The sequence below is a fragment of the Sprattus sprattus genome, assembly GCF_963457725.1.
Source record: "Sprattus sprattus genome assembly, chromosome: 13".
In the NCBI taxonomy this organism is placed as follows: domain Eukaryota; kingdom Metazoa; phylum Chordata; class Actinopteri; order Clupeiformes; family Clupeidae; genus Sprattus; species Sprattus sprattus.
Genome location: NC_137911.1, coordinates 850,795 through 868,024, shown reverse-complemented (window position 1 = coordinate 868,024; position 17,230 = coordinate 850,795). Strand labels below are relative to the sequence as shown.

General features: G+C 41.9%; 1 protein-coding gene across 1 annotated transcript; it reads left to right on the top strand.

Moving 5' to 3' along the window:
- Positions 1 to 3,529: 3,529 nt before the first annotated feature.
- On the top strand, positions 3,530 to 8,809 carry LOC308373992 (centrosomal P4.1-associated protein-like; the record flags this gene model as incomplete). Its single annotated transcript, XM_080849678.1, has 6 exons — positions 3,530 to 3,553; positions 3,769 to 3,906; positions 4,105 to 4,189; positions 5,337 to 5,457; positions 5,781 to 5,944; positions 8,721 to 8,809. 6 exons carry the CDS (start codon positions 3,530 to 3,532, stop codon positions 8,807 to 8,809), a joined length of 621 nt encoding a protein of 206 aa, XP_080705804.1.
- Positions 8,810 to 17,230: the final 8,421 nt, after the last annotated feature.

The window sequence follows — 17,230 nt, the reverse complement described above, 5'->3', positions numbered from 1 at the left end:
ATCTTCTCTTAGGCTTTCTTTCAAAAAACCTGCATTCTTTGGCTTGGTGTGGCCAATTGTAGTGGCGTTTGGCTAGCTAGGCTGCTGAGCTTATCGTTGAAATGTTTCAACAGTTCTGTACAGGTTCCAACATTTGAAAGGTCTGACAACTGTATAAAAGTATCTACTACCAAATCCAGGCTTGCATTACAGTTTATCATACCTTTCTTTTCTTTTTGCAAGGTATGTTTTTGTCTTGCAGCCAGATAACTTTGAGCTCCCAGTGTCGTGCAGATTTTTCCTTAGTTGATAATGACATCTAAAATGATTTAAAATAATCATGAAAAGGTTTGAAACTGTATACCATGTTTAATATTAAACTAATAAACATTTTAGGAAATGAATAGACAATCTTAGAGCCTTATACATCATATTATAATTAATAATAATATTATAAGGTATAATGTATAGTTACATTTCTTGCAGTTGCGCCACCTGACTGATTGGTTGCACCACCTGACATTTTCCCAACTAATTTCAAATTAAATAGGCCTCTAGTTGTACGCCTGTTTTAGTTTTTGAGTTCAAGTTCAAGTTCATTCATATAATAATTTAATGTAAAAAGAGCTTTATGATAAAATAACATTTCCCTAGTTTTACATTGGTTGTACCACCTGACATAGAAAGTGAACCAATCTTACTAGGAGTTGAAAGTAGCCATTTTTATCCAAATTTGAGAGAAAATTACCAACCTTTTCAATCAGTCATAAAGGTCAGTTGGGGTCCTCTAGATGATTCAATATCCTGTTTACTATTATTGACATTCTACTTCAGAATAAAAGACACATTTTTACGGTTGTGCCACCCTGACATTTGAGAGTTTACAAATTGCTGGACAAAAGTTTTTCAATTATCTCAATTAGATCAAAGTACTGATATTTGTAAAATTGGATTTATTTGAAAGGTTTCAAACATAAAATCATGCCAAAGTATTTTACTTTGAATTTATTATCATTAAAACACCATTTTTTAATACTTTTTTAGTCTGTTCATTTGCACGGACGGTTGCGCCACCTGACATTTTGGGGGTTTGAGATCCCAAAACATAAAATAATATCCTTTTTTCTGATTTCCTGAAAATGTATTCAAACTGAATAGATTTAATAGAATAAAGTGATGCATGTCATGAATTGTTTCAAACTATTTAAAAAGAAAATGATGCAGTCGGACACAAAAATATGCATGTCATGTCATTGACCCACAAAAAGACATGCTCTCTCTATCAATCTCTTCTCTCTGTGTGCATTCCAGTTTGAATGCAAAATTGTAGGAAATCTATTGCTGCCTTCAAGTGCTTGTTGCAAGATCCTACTTTCATGTTCAGAAATCGTAATTACGACCTAGCTGGAAATCTAGCACCAGTAAAAATTGATGACCTGTCAAAGACAGTTTATATATAAGGCTTTCTCAATCATACTCAATTTTCTCAATCAAGTAACCTTGGGCATCAGAGAAGGATCACTTAGCCTGTGAACCATAGACATAAAGAGTAGACCTCTTTGAATACTTCTTCAGCATCTGAAGCTTCACTAATTAAATTCAAGAAAATCAGAAGTTATGCAATCATGTTATTTAATAATTATTTATATAACTTTGTGGTTATGAAAATGACTTTGTTGAATTGTTGCAATTACCATACAGACATTTAATGTACAACACGATCGTATTTAATTCTTATCATCTATAAATGCCTTGCCTTCCCATTTGTGGTACTGACACGCCCTCTCGACGTCACGAAAAATTCTGATAATTACGACTGTCCATTCTTGTGCTCGAAACCAGCAGGTGTTCATACGTTCATAATCATGTAATCACCCTGTGTCGTGCACCAACAAGGCCTTTTTTTTTAACTGGTCGTGTTGAGTGGAGGATGTTTTTGTTCACCGCGCAGGTGGGCTTGGCGTAAATGTGAAGCTCTAGTCCAGTCGAACCGATCTTATTTTACTTACAAACGGATAGCTTGACCCGGTTCGCGACTGGTCAACAAACAAGCAAGCGTTTTCTCTTGCATACTACTCTCCCTTTAAGGGTTAGTTCATTTGACTCAGAACTTATATAACGTTTGCTATTTTTCCAAGCCAATAGTCAATAACGTTAGGCTAGCACTAAATTACCTAACATTAGACAGCTTACGATATTTCTCTGTGTACACATATTCACAAACTAACATTAAAAGTTTAAATTACTCACCGACGTTGCTTTCTTGTTTGGTTTAACACGTGCAAAAATCTGAATGGTCTGTTTAACCATTTTCACAAGAAAAGTTAGCGTTGGATTTCCACAGATGCCTCCCGGAAGCCCCGTGCATCTCCTCGTTCACTTGGTTTGTTACACTTGTTGCCAGGTTACGACGTATGCGTGAAATAGGATTGCTCGTATGCTACGTTCAAAACAACTCGGAGATCGGTTTTTTTTCCTTGTTGAAATTCCCATTCGATGATGAGTTGAAAAGACGGCCGTCAAACTGAAGCTGGACAGCTTTTCTTTCCTGTTGTTGCAGTTTGCAACTGACATTTCTAATGTGAGATCACGCTGATTTGTGATCATTGTTGTTTACAGTGGATACAGTTGAAATGCACTGTAGTCACAAATTCAGTGTTTTTACCTGCACTACAAACATGGACGGAATAACATTGAAGACTCCCAAAGATACCAAAGGAAACAGTTTGGTGGAAACAATTACACACTTTGTACCTTTTGAACTGTGTTGAAACTGAAGCCGCCACTGTCCGTGCCACTGGGTTGATCGCAATGCTCTTAAAATGCTGTCTTACAACCTTGGTGTCTTAGAAGAAGAGAAGGAAAGTCTCAATTTGCTTAATTATTTTTTTCTGGGTCTTCGATACCTTAAAATACATCACATAACGGTAATTTTTCAGGAGTTTTAAGTGATATCAATGGCATTAAGTCAGATGGCGTGGTGCTACTGCCACGTCTCGTTGGTTTAAGGCCCTTATAGAGTACTCAAAACGGTCGTGTCGGATAGTCGGGCAGTGGGCGGGCGGCCGGATAGTACGTACTAGTTAGCATTTGTGTCCCTTTATAGTACTCCAACGGCTGTGGGTGCTGAAAACAATTCTCTTCCAGAGCAGTAGAGGGAGTAACGGTTTAAGTGCCGAAAGACAAGCTACCCCATGACGTCTTTGTTCGATGGAAATCGTTAGTTGGCTTTACCTCTCCTCCTCAGCTGTCAATTTCTACTCTCCCACCAGCTGCCACTACTCAAATGCAACAGGTGTCAGGAGATACACAAAATTGCAACTGTGTCTATGCTATATATACACCTGATAGGGCAAACTTATCTTTATCATGGTAGGTATTTTTGTGGGAGAAATAGTAGCAATTTACAACAAAATGATATGCTTAACTTACACTATAGAAACGATTAAGAAACAATTAAATTAAATCAATACGTTCTTATTTTCTTTGGTATTTGTCATATTCAGATTTGCAATGATTTCTGGGTAATTTTTGTAATCTCTATATGATCATGATCACACACCCAGATGGAAAGGTATGAGAAGCACACACACTTTCTCTCTCACACACACACAACTAACAATCCAAGGATAGGGTGTCCAGGTAACATCTGGAGGGACTAGAGGAGGGACAAGAGGTGCCTGTGTACAGGTAGAGGGAGTCTTTAAGGATGGCAGCAGGTTGCTGGTGTGTGTGTGTTTGTGTTTAATGTGTGTGTGTGTGTGTGTGTGTGTGTGTGTGTGTGTACAGGTAGAGCGAGTCTTAAAGGATGGCAGCAGGTTGCTGGTGTTTCCTAACGGGACTCAGAAGCTGCTCTCCGCTGATGGTTCAGCCAAAGTCACTTTCTTCAACGGAGACGTCAAGGAGGTCTGCCCTGACCAGAGAGTAGTGAGTACGCTTACAGAGAACACACACTCACTCATTCACTCACACTCACACTCACACACACACTCTCAGTCAGTATATCCCAGTCACCAGTCAGTATACTCACTATAGCGCAGACACCACTGTGTCTGTGTGTGTGTGTGTGTGTGTTATGTGTGTGTGTGTGTGTGCTGTATTATAGTGTTGTGCCCCCCCCTGCAGGTGTATTACTTTGCAGACGCACAGACAACACACACAACCTTCCCAGATGGCACAGAGCTGCTGCAGTTTCCCAACAATCAGACCGGTAAGTAGGTGTGTGTGTGTGTGTAACGGTGCAAACCATACGCTTCCATCGCTTTGACTGGCCGTGGTGTAGCGTGTGGAAATAGCCTAACAGACTGGACTATTGAGCTAAATGAATAAACACGTTGGGACAAACAAAAACAAACCCATTACCAAACAAAACATTTAACGATCACACAATGCTAAACACTAACCTGGTAGGAGGTTAGCCTACCTGCTAGCTAGCTAGAATGCAATCGCTACGCTACCGTCGCCGGTAAACCCTTCTCCTAACCCCCAAATGTAGCAGGCCTGGATCTCCTGGATATGATACGTTGTGGCCCAAAACGAACTGGCCGCTTCACTCGTTTGAGCAGCCAAAAGAAAAATACTTTAGATGGATGAATCGTCCCTGACCAGCATGCAGTTCACTCCGGTCAGTATGTTTGTTGAATCTCTCCATCTCACCGTCATAGATTGTTTGGCCAACAAGCTGTACAGTTCATTCAACGAACGTGAATTCCTCTGGAAAAAACGTGTTGCCTTCATTGTCCTCCTCGTCATACCTGGGGTTTCCCCCTCTCTCGGTTCCAGGGTTTCCCTTCTGTCTTAAATCAGATTCTCCACCAATCAGAACTAATTGACTTTACTGATTGATTAGTGCAGTAGTTGTTATTCCAACAGGTATCAGGAAAATTCATATCTTATAAAAATAAAAATGTTTTAACCCTGTTACATGTTCAAATAAGCCCAGGATTAAATATATAACATATCAGGAACAACAAGCCCTTACAAGGCCATCCAAGCCTTTCTTTTTAACAAATTAAACAACCAAACGATGCCACAGTCCTGCAATTTTCAAATCGCAGAGACAGCACCAAACAATCTGATTGGCTGCTGCCAGGGAAAATCGCTCCTCATTTGCATAGGATTCAACATGTTCCAACTTTTATCGGTCGCTGCGCCCAAAACGGTGGTCTACGTCACAATGGATTGGCTCCCGTTGAAATGCATGGGATTTAGAATATCGCGTTGCTCGTTACGGTGTCATAGGTTTGCACCGTTAAAGTAGCTCTACCCTGACGTGTGTGTGTGTTAGAGACGCTCTACCCTGACGTGGGTGGGTGTGTGTGTGTGTGTGTGTGTGTGTGTGTGTGTGTGTGTTTTAGAGAAGCTCTACCCTGATGGGAAGAAGGAGATTGTGTTTCCTGACCAGACGCTGAAGACTCTTCACCCTGACGGCAGGGAAGAGAGCGTTTTACCAGACGGCACCATCATCCGCCTGAACGGGTGAGTGTTTGTGTGTGTGTCTGTGTCTGTGTGTGTGTAAAGCATTTTACCAGATGGAACCATTATTCGCCTGAAGGCGTGAGTGTGTTTGCCAGACGTGTTAAACCCCATCTTAAAGCCCCATTATCCAGGACAAATCCAACTGCAGCCCCAAAAGCCAGTATGTGCTGAGTGTTTGCTTGTGTGTGTGTACACATTCCGTGGATGTTCTGTTCATAATGAAATGTGTGTGTGTGTTGTATGTGTGTGGGTGTGTGTGTGTGCGTGTGCGTGTGAGTGTGTGTGTGTTATGTGTGTGTGTGTGTGTGCGTGTGTGTGAGCAGGGGTGTGCGAGAGGTGGTGTTCGTGAGCGGCGAGCGGGAGGAGCACACAGCAGAGTGGCGCAGGCGTGTGTACACAGACGGAACGCAGAAGACTATTTACACAGACGGGCGCCAGGCAACACACTATGCCAGCGGCCGAGTGCGCATCAAAGACTCCCAGGGACGTATCGTCAAGGATACACACACACACTGACACTCCCCAGAGACGTATCGTTAAGGAGAAACACGGACACTCCCCAGGGACGTATCGTCAAGGATACACACACACACTGACACTCCCCAGAGACGTATCGTTAAGGAGAAACACGGACACTCCCCAGGGACGTATCGTCAAGGATACACACACACACTGACACTCCCCAGAGACGTATCGTCAAGGATAAACACCCTGACCATCCTCTAGCTAGATAGACTTTTTGATGTTGGACTGCAGTGAAGCGTGTGTGAGTAGACTTGTGTGTTTATAAATGTATATGTGTTATTTATTTTACCCTCAGAAATGTGGATATTTTTTGTTAATAAACTGTCTTTCTGATTTTGAAATTTTGAAGAGTAGCTTTCGAGTTCTTCACTCGACAAGTACAGTTGAGGTGATGAATCAGAAAAACCTCTGAAATGAATTTTCATTTTTATTCAGATGTTATTCCGCATCCAACGGTACCAAGCTCGTCTTTTTACCGCAGGAAGTTGTAGTAACTGACATCTTAAAGGGTTTTTTCTTGAATAAATCTAAATAGAAAGGTCCTACAGACTTGGAACCAATTTATGTGAGGTAATAGCAGCCATTCCGCATCCAACGACATCAAGTTCGTCCTTGTAAGATGCACACACACACACACACGACATCAAGCTCGTCCTTGTACGACATTCAAACAGGTTTTTCTTGAATAACTCTGAACAGGTTTTTCTTGAATAACTCTGAACAGGTTTTTCTTGAATAACTCTGAACAGGTTTTTCTTGAATAACTCTGAACAGGTTTTTCTTGAATAACTCTGAACAGGTTTTTCTTGAATAACTCTAACTCTAGGTTCATTCCCATTCTGTAGCAGTAGGGAACCCTAACCCTAAAGGTGTTTGCCAGTGGAGAGGGTCAGTAGCCAATGCCTCCCCCGCTGTGGTGAATCCTAGAGTGTTGTCATGACTCCCCCGCTGTGGTGAATCCTAGATTGTTGTCATGACTCCCCTGCTGTGGTGAATCCTATAGTGTTGTCATGCCTCCCCCGCTGTGGTGAATCCTATAGTGTTGTCATGCCTCCCCCGCTGTGGTGAATCCTATAGTGTTGTCATGACTCCCCCGCTGTGGTGAATCCTAGATTGTTGTCATGCCTCCCCTGCTGTGGTGAATCCTATAGTGTTGTCATGACTCCCCTGCTGTGGTGAATCCTAGATTGTTGTCATGACTCCCCCGCTGTGGTGAATCCTATAGTGTTGTCATGACTCCCCCGCTGTGGTGAATCCTAGATTGTTGTCATGACTCCCCCGCTGTGGTGAATCCTATAGTGTTGTCATGACTCCCCCGCTGTGGTGAATCCTATAGTGTTGTCATGACTCCCCCGCTGTGGTGAATCCTAGATTGTTGTCATGACTCCCCTGCTGTGGTGAATCCTAGATTGTTGTCATGCCTCCCCCGCTGTTGTGAATCCTATAGTGTTGTCATGACTCCCCCGCTGTGGTGAATCCTATAGTGTTGTCATGACTCCCCCGCTGTGGTGAATCCTATAGTGTTTTCATGACTACCCCGCTGTGGTGAATCCTAGATTGTTGTCATGACTCCCCTGCTGTGGTGAATCCTAGATTGTTGTCATGCCTCCCCCGCTGTGGTGAATCCTATAGTGTTGTCATGACTCCCCCGCTGTGGTGAATCCTATAGTGTTGTCATGACTCCCCCGCTGTGGTGAATCCTATAGTGTTGTCATGACTTCCCTGCTGTGGTGAATCCTAGATTGTTGTCATGACTCCCCTGCTGGGGTGAATCCTATAGTGTTGTCATGACTCCCCTGCTGTGGTGAATCCTATAGTGTTGTCATGACTCCCCTGCTGTGGTGAATCCTAGATTGTTGTCATGACTCCCCTGCTGGGGTGAATCCTATAGTGTTGTCATGACTCCCCTGCTGTGGTGAATCCTATAGTGTTGTCATGACTCCCCTGCTGTGGTGAATCCTAGATTGTTGTCATGACTCCCCTGCTGGGGTGAATCCTATAGTGTTGTCATGACTCCCCTGCTGTGGTGAATCCTAGATTGTTGTCATGACTCCCCTGCTGTGGTGAATCCTAGATTGTTGTCATGACTCCCCTGCTGGGGTGAATCCTATAGTGTTGTCATGACTCCCCTGCTGGGGTGAATCCTAGAGTGTTGTCATAGAGGGTTGGCGTGGGCATCTCTGGTTGCTAGGTAGCACTTTCTTCAGGGCGTGGGCATCTCTTGTTGCTAGGTAGCACTCTCTTCAGGGCGTGGGCATCTCTGGTTGCTAGGTAGCACTCTCTTCAGGGCGTGGGCATCTCTGGTTGCTAGGAAGCACTCTCTTCAGGGCATAGGCATCTCTGGTTGCTAGGTAGCACTCTCTTCAGGGCGTGGGCGTCTCTTGTTGCTAGGTAGCACTCTCTTCAGGGCGTGGGCATCTCTGGTTGTTAGGTAGCACTCTCTTCAGGGCATGGGCATCTCTGGTTGCTAGGTAGCACTCTCTTCAGGGCGTGGGCATCTCTGGTTGCTAGGTAGCAATCTCTTCAGGGCGTGACATGTCCCCCTGTCGGCGTGCCTCCGTGATGCAGCTTAGTAAGAACAGGCCTCATGTTTAGTCAGCAACTTTGTGACAACCTTAATTGATTGAAGGTAAAGTACTTAGTGTTCAGTTAGCCTTGCAATATGAACTAATATAACAGTGAGACACGCAGAGACGTGACTGCATCTTAAGAACTGTGTTCCTTTATTGGTTACTCAGGTTACATACGGAAGGTTCCTACCCCGTGTTCCAACTACGACATCCCCCTTTCTGACTTCAAGATGCTGTGTAAGATCATGCATGACTAAACAATAAAACTCATGTTAAGAAAACAGTGCAAATTCCTCTTGAATGTTTAACTCAACACTTCACATATTCAAGCATAAACAGGTTAATAAACTAAGACTGTTTTGTGTTAATCTCATAACGTTTTAACCTTTATGAAATAGTGTTACTGGAAATATGAAACTATACACAATGCCAAGACTGACCCTGAGACATAAACATAGTATTTCTTCACTATCATAAAACGTACAAGTGATTTCAGGCAACACAGAAGTCAACGGCATGCCTCGACAACAGGTGGCAGGGGGTGAGATAACAGACAGACTGGTCCCCGTTAGTATCCCTGCCTTTCACGCGGGGGCAGCAAGCTAAACGATAGGCTAAACGGACGTAAACGGTTTCCGATGCATTTCCAATGGTAGTGCTAAACCACTACTGATGTAATGTTCTTATGGCCACTACGACCGTTTGGCGCTGTTCCGAGCTTTTAGACGTGCGGTCTTTGAATAACTTTTACTTCAGGCAAACTTCTGACAGGAGACGGGACAAGTGTCTAGAGACTCGCTACATTTATTCACGCTAGTGTCTATCCATCAAAGGTAAGATACGTTGTTTGGAGAGAATGTAAACCTATAGGATACATTGACAGTTATATCGCCAGATATTTCCATAAAAGTTAGCCTGCTTTGTGATGTCATTAGTGTTCGCTGCTAATTCGCTAAGTTGATGACGGGTTTCTCTCTCACATCAGTTTAGGGTAATTATGTGCTAAAGAATGAACAACATGTATTGGTATTGTGTTTGGTTTTCATGTTGTTACACGATCTTATATTGTCAGCAGCACGGTACTGACACTCATTTTGTGTCACCAATTGGCTAGCATCGCTAGCTAGGTAACGATGAAGGCTTGTGGTGGAATGGCACGTCAAATTATGAATGGAAATTATCGTTTTATATAGTCATGTGTGCAGTTTTCATTCGTGACGTTAAATAGTTTTGTTAGTCCGTTTCTGACAATGTTGTAATGTTGTGTTTATAAGCTAGCTATAGTAACGCGACCTATTATCCCGCGGGCCACCAAAAAATCCGCTTAACACATATGTTTTTATCAATATAAATACGGTTTAATGAGTCAACCTTACATATTTCAGAAGTGACAGGTGTGTAGACAATGCACGAAGTCTTGTTTGACTCTCAGCAGGAACATTTCTGACCGTATTTTCCAATTTGTTTTGTACAGTCGCGAAATGGCAACAAAGTTGGCGACGACCTATTATCCCGCATTGATTTAAAATGCCGTTGGAAATAAAGCTCAACAAGAAAAAGAATTTACACCGAACGTCGCGAAATCATAATTCTACTATTTGTATCAGGCTGGTTTGTACACGCAGTATTACAACACTTTCTTATACACTTCAATACGCTGTATATGTGCCATTTTTGCTACAAAGCTAATTTAAATACCCTTTTTGGGCAGGGACTTAAGTTTTCCGAAATCCGCGATGCTGGATGACACAAAAATCAATATTAAGTAACGTGTAACAGCGCTTGCGGGATAATAGGTCGGGCTACGATACCTATACCTCAGCATCGCTAGCTTGCTAAGAGACTGCCGTGACAGACTTGTGTTGAAATGACGTACAATAATGAATGAACATGTTTGTATTTGATATTTATGTGTACGGTTTCAATGTTGTGATGTTAACTCATCTTTACTCCATAGATCTGACTTGTAATGTGCTGATAACTCGTCAGAATCTCTGGCTTAGTAAGAGACTACAGCTATTGGCTTAATACATTGCACTAACTAACAGCTGGACTACTAAGGGATTGATACGATCTCTCTTTTGCAATATACAACATTACATACGTATAATGTACAAATAACGTTGTAAATACTATACTAGGACCACAGTAGACTTTCAGACAATCAACTGAAGTCTGTACTACAGTGTTAATCAAATGTCATCTCCCTCCCCGTATTTGATCTTTGTAACACCTCTCCTGCCCCCCTCTCTTCCTTCTCCCATCTTGCTCACACTCACTCACACACACACACACACACACACACACACACACACACACATTTAAATTATTTATTTGAATCTACCAATCATATTCTTACAGAAAGGATTCAAACATTTATCAGAGGTTGAATACAGCTTAGTGACTCATGGGTACAAGAAACATCTCTTACGCCAAAACAGCAAGACTACCTATAACAGCTGATACAGAGCAGAACTTAACTAGTTGTTTGGATTGTCTCTAACTAAGTCCTGCCAGTCGTAGCCCACTGACCGAAAGCTTATGGACATGCCCCAGACTTTCAAATATCAATACTACCAGCTTACATGTATAGCCTAGGTCTCTTATCTTAGCAACAATGGGCTGGTATTTTGTCAACTTGTCAAGGAAGGCTATGTCCATGTAGAGGTCAAAGACACAGGCTACCTCAAGGACTACTACCTCCATTTTAACCTTGTCCAAGAAAAATACATCAGGGGTGTTAGGGATGTTGCAGAACACATCATCAGAGCTGTCAAACCAATCCGGTATTATACGGGAGTGTTTGTACAATGACACATTCGGGGGGAATGCTCCCTTAACAGTAAGCAATGAGGTCATACAGCCATTAACAATATGAACAATGGATTAAAAATGTTGGGTTGGATTGTAGTGCATTATGCAGTGTGGATGATGGTTGTTAGGGTACCACAATGCCAGATTGTACTTAGTTGGCAACGCCTGTAGTCTGGCTTTAACAGTAAAGCAGAGGATGTCCTCTCCTACAGCAGCATTCCTGTACACTGTATGCGAGACAGAGTGGTCAGCAAAGTCAAGGCATGCCAACTTCCCCTGCAGTCTCAGTCCAGTCCAGTTTTGTTTTGTCTCTGCCTGTTTAATGTTCAGGAGGGACTTTCTTGCTGTTGTGTTGTTGAGTGTTTGTTGTGTCCCATTGTGGTAGACAGCTGTGGTAGGCTTCCTCTGCCCAGGCTCACAGAATGTATAAGCACACACAGATGCACACACACACACACACACACACACACACACACACACACACACACACACACACACACACATACACAGAGGTTGGGTTTGCTCAACTAACTCTTTGTTGTAACAGGCGTATGGTTAGCCTGTGCAGACACTGCCAGCCTGCGAAGAAGATCACTAAGAAGCCCATAGACCATCCCGGAGGAACACATGGTGCTCAAGACCACATTTGAAGGACTCATCCTGAAATGCCTGGCCGTCGCTTCAGATCCAGTGAGTGTATGCGCACGCGCACGCGCACACTTACACTCTTTCTTTTACTTTCTGTCACACACACACACACACACACACACACACACACACACACACACACACAGTAGTGTTGTTTGGTTTGGTTAGTCTTTCCTCCTCCGTCCTCTACAGTAGAGAGTAGGGCTGGGCGATATGGAAAAAAACATATATCACGATATGGATTATTTTATATCACGATAGCGATATATATCACGATATGCCCTCTTGCTTTACTGGATAGGGGTGTACTTAAAAGTGTGATCCATCACGACCTGTACCACAATTACGCAGATTGTACTGAACGTTTCCATTGAATCTTTAAATAGTAAGATTAAAACAAAGTGCATGACATTTAGTCCAGTGCTTGTGACTTTTAGTGGTTCTTTAATGTAGGCCTACTTTCAGAAGATAAATCAAGTTTAATTTAATTAAAAAACTTTCTTTTCAATGTTTGTTCATATGCTATAGCAATAATGATGAGAAAAACATTTTCTTATATGGCCACGTATAAAAATAAGAAAATTAAGAAGTTGGCCATTACACATACGCCCCATTGACCGCTTCAGCCCGTTGGTGCAACAGTGAAGATGGTCCTGTAAACAAACGCAAGTAAACGATGGAGCTGCGTTTTATCTGGATAAAAAGCATATTAGCGTTTACATTTCCCAACCAATTTCATTTTTATCTTCAAGGGTTTATGATCTACGTGGAGTACCAAAAAAAACCTCCATGCTACTTAGAATCTAGATAGTTAAGCTATAAACGCCAAAGACATACACATATGCTATGTCTATGATAATCGCTGCTAGATGCTCACTGTTCTTGTGCTCCCACAGCTCCTTCACTTTTGAAATACTGAAAAGAAATCTAAACTAACGAAATAGTGCATCTTAAACTACAACTATTTGACCATCATTGAGAAAAATGGAACAGAATCTGCTAATAAATGGCTACACTTGTATTATACTCGTATTATACGGCTCTCCAAAATGTTCAAAAAAGTTCCGTTGATTTGAATGGGCCACCCCAGCATTTGCACGTCTGTAATGTCTTGATTTTCACTGCTGCAATAAAGTAATGACGCTGTCATTAGCAATGGGTGTCGATGCCCAATTGTATAACAGCGGCTGTGGTGGTAACAGTTACACCTTCCTGCAGCGCGTCCATTATTCATTTTTTTTTTTAAACCAGAATTAAATTTCGCGGGCTCTCACCGTCAATCATGTCGCAAGCGTATGATGCAAAGCAGCGTAATGTAAAGCGGTGTCGTGTCGCAAAACCACGTTCTCTAAAATGTATCTTAATATTCTTTTTTTACAGTTGTATAAACTTAGAGTTTGCATAATAAGAAAAGCAAAATGTTATATTAGGATGTGAAATTATATTAAAATGTATATTAGCTGTAATAGTGAAAAAATAAGTTTATCACGATAGAAACGATAGAGGAGAAAGGTCACGATAGACACGTTTCTATCGTCCTCACGATATATATCGTCATATCGCCCAGCCCTAGATGCACACACAATTAAATACAGATGCACACACAATTAAATACATCAAAGGGTGCTAAATACACTTTTCTGTTAAGGTCCAGTGTCACACCATAGAACCCGCTGCATCAATGAGGCTGGTTCTGTTTTTCCCTTTAAAATAACAACATACAATTACTACAGATTTATCATCCGACCATCACTAATTGGCAAGAGAGCAGAATGGAGTTTATTTCTCTCTTAGCTACCATGGTGATGGCGGCGCAATGGCACTTCCAGAAAGAGCACATCTGTCTGACACTCGTGTGAAAACAAACACTGTACAGCCGTGTGACTAAAAAGGACAGGACGGATTCGTTTGGCTGCTAAGTTTGAGTGACCCCGTCCTGCCAGTATCGCTGAATCCATCTGAAAAGCCCAGGTTTGAAATCTCGGTGTATACATGAAAAAGTGATAAAATGTAGTATTTAAACTACCAATGACAATTCCAAAGTATACAGCATACAAAGACATGCAGTTTAAGCTCTGTGTCATGAACTTAATGCATTTCGTTAGCATTTGGATATGCTTCCATAGACCATTGAAATAACATGAAACTAAGTGTTTTGGAAACATTAGATATTTGTTCTTAACATATTAAAAATCTGTGATGGTGTTCTGCCTCATTTTCTCAAAATGATTTTTTTTTAATTTGGGATTTCATCCGGAATTTCTCAAACACGCTGTTGCGCGACCATCACTAATTGGCAAGAGAGCAGAATGGAGTTTATTTCTCTCTTAGCTACCATGGTGATTGCGGCGCAATGGCACTTCCAGGAAGAGCACGTCTGAGTGACACTCGTGTGAAAACCAGCACTATACAGCCGTGTGACTAAAAAGGACAGGACGGATTCGTTTGGCTGCTAAGTTTGAAGGACCCCGTCCTGCCAGTATCGCTGATTCCATATGAAAAGCCTAGGTTGTCTGCACATGTATCTTCATGTTTTGTGGTACAGCCATGATTAGGGCCGATGTCACTTGACCCAATGAAAATTGAGAAAACTTTTCCATCTCTTTTCTATGTCCATTCAAGTAGGAACTGAAGCAATTCCCATCAGAACATAATCGATGGAAGAGTACAGAACATCACCAATTCACACAACAGAACATTATCTATGGAAGAGAACAGAAGATTACCAATTCACACAACAGAACATTATCTACAGAAGAGTACAGAACATCATTAATTCACACAACAGAACATTATCTACAGAAGAGTGCAGAACATCATTAATTCACAAAACAGAACATTATCTAACCCCAAGCTAACCCTTTTATCAGGTAGCTGAACTCTCCTTAATTGGCAGATACCGCCACAGGCCCAAAGCACAGGTGATGTCATGTGTCAGAAGAAATACACATAATACAAAAGCTAAAATGGTACCAATTATAGGAAGGAACTCAGTCAGGCCTTCAAAATAACAAAGAAAATAGTTCTAGGTCACATTTACCATTGAAAACCTTACCACAACGAACAATAAAAGAGAGTTTGAACAACTGTAGTGAAAGTGTCTATAATAATAATAATAATAATAATGGATTTAATTTTTATAGCAAACTTTCACATACAAAGACGTCTCAAGGTGCTTAGTTCTAGTGAAATGTTTGGCATGGTGTTACCGATAAGTGTGCACCCCTATGCTTTCACACACGCCAGCCAAGATGAACCAGTTCAGAGAGTGATGTGGGGATGTGCACTTGACAGTTAAAAGAGTAACAAAAGTCCGTTGCGTCCGCCATTAGGGCACGGTGAGGACGTGCCTTGGAAGAGCGGCATCACAACAGAACATTATCTACAGAAGAGTACAGAACATCATTAATTCACACAACAGAACATTATTTACAGAAGAATAGAGAACATAATTAATTCACACAACAGAACATTACCAATGGAAGAGTACATAACATCATTAATTCACACAACAGAACATTACCTATGGAAGAGTACAGCAAGAGCTGGGGTTGCCGTCTTCACAGGAGCTAGAGCTGCTGGCTGTGGTGGCCGTCTTCGGAGGAGCTGGGGCTGCTGTCTTCACAGGATAGGGAGCTGGATCTTGGGCAGCTGTCTTTGCAGGAGCTGGGGCGGCCGTCATTGCAGTATTGGGAGTGGGGCCGCCGTCTACGCAGGACTGGGGTGGCCGTCATTGCAGGAGCTGGGGCGGCCGTCATTGCAGTATTGGGAGTGGGGCGGCCGTCTACGCAGGACTGGGGTGGCCGTCATTGCAGGAGCTGGGGTGGCCGTCATTGCAGGAGCTGGGGTGGCCGTCATTGCAGGAGCTGGGGTAGTCGTCTTGGCAGGAGCTGGGGCGGCCGTCATTGCAGTATTGGGAGTGGGGCGGCCGTCTACGCAGGAGCTGGGGTGGCTGTCATTGCAGGAGCTGGGGTGGTCGTCTTGGCAGGAGCTGAAGATGGAGTGGTCGTCTTCGTCTATCTGCAGAAGAGTACAGAACATCATTCATTCACACAACAAAACATTATCTACGGAAGATTACAGAACATCATTCATTTCATTACACCAACATCATTCATTCAAACAGAACATTACCTATGTAAGAGTACAGCAAGAGCTGCCGTTGCCGTCTTCGCAGGAGCAGGAGTGGCCGCCTAAGGAGGAGCTGAAGATGGAGTGGTCGTCTCGGTCTATCTATGGAAGAGTACAGAACATGATTCATTCACACAACAGAACATTATCTACAGAAGAGTACAGAACATCATTAATTTCATAACCATTTCATATATATTTTAAGACACAGACACATAGAGTCAGGTTCTGTATGAGCTCCTGAAGTTTTGTACTATTTGCAGTTTTAAAACCACAGAAAGTTAAAAATACCTGTATACATCTGCGATATGATGTTAACCCATTTAGGCCTAAAGCGCCTGGAAAAAATGCCTGTAAAACCTATAGGCGATTTCAGAAAAGCCCCCAAAACCTGAAGTTTTTCTAGAAATTCAGCAATTGTGTCAACGCCTACTACATTACTGATTTCTCAGCCCCTGTAACAGATAGGAACACAATTCAAAAAGTATTTGAGAGCTTACACCTGTGGCTTTCATGGGAATTTGAATTTGATTTGACAAATATTTACAATATTTACATACACCTTCTCAAAAGTAAACAAAATATGTAAAAGTGCAGGATCAGCACAAAACAGTAGAAAAAAATTAAATAAGCTATATGACAAAGTATATAACAAAGTGAAATAAAGTATATAACTATATAATTATAAATATATAATTCTTATAGGGAAAGTTTTAACTTTTGAGTTGTTTACTTGTTTTATTATGAGCAGAAGGGAATACGATTAACATCTATTTTCAGGGTACCCCCAGGATTTTTCATCTCAAATTTAAGACTTTTTAAGACCTTTTCAAGACCACTTTAGATGAAATTTAAGACCAACATCGCACCTTTCCTGATATGCATAATTTTATGAAAAAAAAAAAAAAAATGTAATCATAAGACAACCATTTAAAACAATAACTATGAGGGGTGGACGTGTGAGTGTGTGTTTGTGTACATGTTAGGTATGTTGACATAGAATGTTCGCCGCGAGCGGTTGTTGTCTCAATAACATGATCCACTCTGCGTTAATACTGTCAATATGTGTCATACAAAATTCACTC